This window comes from Cajanus cajan, chromosome 8 (genome assembly GCF_000230855.2).
Source record: "Cajanus cajan strain Asha chromosome 8, NIPB_CcT2T_4, whole genome shotgun sequence".
Taxonomy (NCBI): Eukaryota; Viridiplantae; Streptophyta; class Magnoliopsida; order Fabales; family Fabaceae; genus Cajanus; species Cajanus cajan.
Window position 1 is genome coordinate 33,799,590 of NC_138524.1, and position 6,000 is coordinate 33,805,589.

A 6,000-nucleotide genomic window follows, 5' to 3' on the forward strand; every position below is an offset into this window, starting at 1 on the left:
GTATTTTGGATCTAAATTTTTATAATTTTATTTTTAATTATCTCTCAAAAGACTTTTTATCAATGATGTGAGATTTCGTTTGTACCTCAACACTTCTATATGTCAAGAACAACTCTTCCACCATAACTCTTCTCTTGATAGTCATAGAACTTATAAGAGTTTAATGGAATTTTATCATTTTAGTTTTTGAGACCCTAACTTAATATTCATTCATCATAGATATTAAATAAATTAGACTCACTTCTGTACTGGGCTCGATCCAATAATTGTATATACTTACATGGTAATTTCGAAACCCAAAATATATCACATAATAAAATAGGCTTATATAGGAAAATATAAATGTAGTCCAAATAAATAAATATTCTAACATTCAACCAATTTTCATAAAATAAAAGTACACCAATTAATAGTTGTCCATTAATATTGATATAACCGCACCTCTTAATTATTGAAATACAGTTAAAGTTTCACATCATTTAAATAAGAGGATAGATATGTGTTTATCTACATACAATTGTCTCCATTAATAAGAAATCTTTTGAGTATTATTTAAAAATAAAATAATAAAAATTTAAATTTAAATTAAACAATATTTTACTATTATGAATACAAGAAAATTACCATATAATGCACACAAGTGACACTATACATGTCATTAAAAATTACTTTTATCCATACAATAACTACAATATATGTTAGTATATTATTAAAAAGTGTGGGTATAGACTATAGTGACATACAAAATGTGTTGTTAAATCTCATTCAAAATCAACACTAAAATTGTGTGTAACTATATATTAAATAGACATATACCTACATATATTATATTTATAGTAACATTTTTTGTGTGTCACTATTTATAACATTTCTTGTATATATTTGATAATCTCGGTGCACAACAAATTAAGCAGTGAAGTAGACTACCCCAAATTGCATACTTGAGACAGATTTATGTTTTACATATGAACTGTTTTTAACTTCCTATTCAGCACATGGTCTATGCACTCATTTTGCAGATAAGAATTTGATATGCATTATTATCTTCACTTTTATTACCAAAAATTCCAGAGACACCATGCTTGTGCCCAGATTCAGATTATTTTAGCTATAGAATGAACTACCCATATATCTATATCCCATTTTTATTTTTAGGTTTAAATATATTATTAATCTTTTAAATTTAAAATTAGTTTTTTAAATTTCTTAAATTCAAAAAAATTATTTTAATTTTTATATTCAAATTTTGTTAACAAATTTGTCAAATAACTATCATATAAAATATCTATCTACAAATATTTATATTAATAAAAAAATATCACATTAAATTCAACTAATACTGCATAATAGTCTCAATCTATTATTTTTAGATATATTATTGATGACTTGAAGAATTATATAAAGATTTTTGAAATTTACTGAAACTAAAATATAACAATTTTAAATTTAAGAAAAAAAACCTAAATTTAAAAGATAAAAATACATTTAAACCTTATTTTTATTTCGTTTTTGGTCAAGAGATCCCCCTTTGTACTCAGAGATAGAACTATGCAGTATGTATTGCTTCACAGTGCCGATCAAGTATTCGAATGAGTTTGCATCTCTACTTAATTAAGAATAGAGTTCGTCCCTCTTTTCTCAACTCTTGGTACATCTAAATAAATTTAAAGTTAAATTGTATTTATAATTCTTCTATTTTTATTAATTTACAATTTTAATCTCTTTATTTTAAAATAGAGATATTTATTCCTTATTTTTTAAATATAAAATTTGTCTTACCATCAATTTAATATTTATTGATTATTAAATTTTGAAGTTATTTAATGAACTGTCATCACTTAAGTAACATGGCATTTAAAAATAAAAATTAAAAAATAATATAAAAAATCTTTGATTATATATATTTTAATGAGTGATTTATATTTATTTTATCAATAAATTTTATTTACATAACTTTTTCTTTATCTTTTTTATCCTCAAATATTACATCATTTATTACGTATTTTTAAAATTTGATAAGCTAAATATTTCTATTTGTCCTAAAGAACTATTTAACCTACATTTAAAAAGAAATAAAGTCCCTAAGTCCCTCCAACACAACTATCCAACCATAATGTACCAATAAAAAATGGTTGTCAAATGTTTAAAAAAAAAAAAATTCCGTACAACTTAAAGGAACTACACTCCCAAGCTATTGAAGTAGTCCCTTTTAATATATATATATATATATATATATATATAAAAACAATTTAATTTTTAGTTTAGGTCCTACTTTATATCTTATAATAAGTAAAGTTTTAGTCTAAAAATTAAAGAAAAAATATTTAAATTTAAAACTCTTAACAGGTTACTTTACTTATTACAAAATAATATTAATTTTAAGAAAAATATAATAAAAATAAATTTTTCAAATTATAATTTAAAAACTCAAATTTAAACTTTTTGATCTATTTTCTTTTTTGTACATTAGTTCTCTTCTAATCCCCCTTTTTTTTTATAGGCAAAAAATTAATTATAGAGTGTAGGATACTCTTCTAATCTCCTGTTATTTGCTCTTCTTTACATCTTTAGGCTTTAATTCTTCTATTGTCCAACAAACTCAATGAACATAGAATTGTCAAGATAGGTCAAACTTATCGAACTTACTTTTTGAGTGAGCTTATTTAAATGAATCTAATATGATTCATCACAAGTTATTAAGTTAAACGGATTGAAACAATTAAATTAAAAAATAAATAAAAACATAATGAACTTAAAGAAAAATCTATTTAATCTTATATCTAAAATTACAATTTAATGTTATCAAATTAAGAATATAAAAATATCACAATCTTATATCTAATAAGATTTTTTTATGTGTATTTTCTTAACATTAAAACTAGTTATGTTTACTTTCATAACTTATATGATATTTTATTTTTTATTACACAAATATTTTATTAGCTTATCTTTAATGATAAGTTCTTGTATGATTTCTTAAAATAAAAAATGACTTGTATTTTTTTTTTCACGTACAATGACCTGATTATCATCTATACTATACATATATATGGGATACATCTTTTAGTAATTTCATTTTGATTCCCATATTCAAGTAGACATTTTTGTCCCTTATTTATATATATTTTTTCAATTTACTCTAAAACTGAAAAGTAATAATTCACAAAATGATTTTTTGTTTTTTAATACGAGGAAAACTTATACCATGTATAAAGGAGATACCTTTTATAATAATAAATTTTTTTAAATCCTACTTAGCATTGAGAGGCTCATAAAAAGTACATTAAAAATCCAAAATAAGTTTTAATATTGGATATGTTCTTGATCATTGTTAATTTTATTTATCATGTGTTTTCCTACCTAAGTAACCAGACATAAATTGATTACATAACATACATAAAGTTTTAAGAGTTATTTGGTATACGTATGAAAAAAAAAAATTGGTATTCAACTGTATGTTTTGCAAGACATTAGGCCACAGAAGTTGTGGAAAACATCGCTTGAAAGCCCGGAAATTTAAGCAAACTAAATTTGACATTTCATATATGGGATTCAAGAAATTAACCATAATAAAGTTCACTTTTTATTTTTTAAACATAAACATGAATTCTGCTATTATTATAAGGGATTCAAGCTCAAGTTCATTCATGACAAATTTATTTGTTTACACAAAGTGCCTTTTCAGTCCAAGTGGAGTTTCTTCCTGTATTGAAGAACAAAGTCATAGACCTCATTCTCATGAGCAACAGATTTGGCAACACTCTCCCTCTGATTGCACCTCTTTGCCCAAGCAATGAGCTTAGGACACTCTATCTCCACTTTGAAGTCACCCAATGTCTCATAAGTGTAAAACCAGCTATGAAAAGGAATGAGAGCAATGTCAACAAAGCCAAATGTGTCACCCCCAAAATAAGCCTTCTCTCCAAGAACCTTTTCCAATTCCTTTAAGTTCTCCACTAACTCTTTCTTTGCCACTTCAATCTCTTCTCTCTTCCCAGCCCATATCCTCCCTCCAACATCACCAATCTGAAATTTTTAACTCAAGATTATAAATTCTACATCGACTAGAAATATATAATTTATAATATTTTTTATAAGATTGAATTAGACTTTAATATCTTATCTTATGATATAATACGAATATTAAACATCATTTCAATGACTAATTTGTTGATGGATTTACTTCGTTAGTTAGACAATGTGAGTTGTAATCATCAAGTATCTTTTATTTTTTTGACAGTAGTTTTTAATGGTACTTTTTTTCCCTATTTTAAACTTTATGATGTATATAACTACATTATGTTGAAATCATTTGCAAGTTTTCTCAAATATCTCATAATTAACGTAGTTGTCAATTGTGCAGCTTACTCTTTAATAACAATAATGACAGACAAGAATAGATAATAATAAAACTAAACATCCATGGATGGATGAATTTTAAGAATATGAATGAAATAGCTTCCTATTCAAATTCCTATAGGAACAAAATAGTATTTGTTTGAAATTCCTTTTCTCCTTTGTCCCTTTATTTCTCATTCATTTCATTCTAAATTAAATCAAGCAATAAAAATTTATAAAAAATTTATTCTTTCTTTCATTTCTCATACCAAACACTACCTTAATTAAAAAAAAAGTTACATATCATTATCTAATTGGAGAATTTGATAATATTAAAATAAAATTGACCGCAAGTTTTGCCTAAGAAAGATCTAAGTTTTGTGCTAAAATTTAATTGCCCATCATGTTTTAGAAAATTCATTTATAACCAATGAAAAGAAAAACAAGAAAAGAAAAAGTCTATATAACAAATAAAGATTTTATAAATAGAAAATAACACTCATCATATATGTCACTTTTATAGGATTGAGTTAAGATTAAAGACAATTTTATAAAATTGAATTAGATTGAAACTCATTATCTAAGATGATATCAAAATCTATCCTAATTAATATTATTAACTTTTTTTAAACCACCTTTTATTGGAACCATTATCAGACTATCCACAATTGTTCAATCTCGATATTATAAAGTTGAATTATAATAAACTCACTGTAAAGACAAAATTGGAATCAAAAGCATACCTTCTTATTGACAAAATCAGCCCAGAACCTGGCTCGAGCTTTCTGATAAGGATCCGAGGGTAGAAAAGGAGCCTTGTCCTTCCAAACCTCATCAATATACTCAACAATAATGATGGACTCAGCAATGGGTTTCCCATTATGAATGAGAACTGGGATCTTCTTGTGAATTGGGTTCATTTGCAGAAGCATTTGGCTCTTGTTATCCAAATCCTCTTCCCTATACTCATACTCTATCTCCTTTTCAGCAAGTGCTATCCTAGCTCTCATCCCAAACATGCTAAGCCACTCATCCAACAAAATCAACTCCTTTGCCATTTTCCAACAACAAGATCCTCAGCCTCCAAGGCTATATGATGCTTTTGGCGAGGCTCAAGAAACTGTCATCTAAAAGCATAGGAAACTTTCGGTGACAGATCTGCTTAATAGTCTTCAAGAATGTCTCAATTATTATTATTATCTTGTTTTATGTAAGTTTGACCATTTTGTTACATTGTTTAGTACCATTATTGCTGTTACACGTGGCTACATAAGATATTTTGTGTAGAATTGGATCGTGTGTGGAATACAAAATATCAATGGTTTAGATTTGACAATGAATATGACGGAGATTTTTAGTAAGCACCAAGAAAGCGTAACATGGGTACAGTCAAGACAGTTTCGATAACCTTTTAAATTTATTAGGATTGATATCAACCTTATGTAAAAATTGTATGAGTGGTGCCGTCAAAGTGGGCTGGGTCCGGAGGTCAACCCAGCTTACCTTGAAAATGAGCCGGACTGAGTTAAAAAAAAATTAAAATTTTATAGTAGGTATATCTTAACCCGACCTACTCGAACTAAACTGATCATGGTGGACCGGATAGTCCACCAACCTACCAATTATTTTTTGCAATAAAAATTTAAGTATTGATTTGTAGTT

The 6,000-nt window shown here is 26.0% G+C and overlaps 1 protein-coding gene across 1 annotated transcript; it reads right to left on the minus strand.

Annotated features, from left to right (window-relative positions):
- Nucleotides 1–3,522: 3,522 nt before the first annotated feature.
- LOC109789892 (putative glutathione S-transferase parC) lies at nt 3,523–5,518 on the minus strand. The gene is made up of 2 exons (XM_020348938.3): nt 5,082–5,518; nt 3,523–4,026 (listed from the first exon to the last, which is right to left on the minus strand). Exons 1-2 carry the CDS (start codon nt 5,394–5,396, stop codon nt 3,682–3,684), a joined length of 660 nt encoding a protein of 219 aa, XP_020204527.2. The 5' UTR covers nt 5,397–5,518; the 3' UTR covers nt 3,523–3,681.
- Between the last annotated feature and the right edge of the window lie 482 nt (nt 5,519–6,000).

What these genes read in the sequence shown, in the direction of transcription:
- LOC109789892 (XM_020348938.3), bottom strand. Translation starts at nt 5,396, where the DNA reads ATGGCAAAGGAGTTGATTTTGTTGGATGAGTGGCTTAGCATGTTTGGG. An exon ending in CTGATTTTGTCAATAAGAAG is followed by an intron (nt 4,027 to 5,081) that starts GTATGCTTTTGA and finishes TAAAAATTTCAG; the next exon opens with ATTGGTGATGTTGGAGGGAG.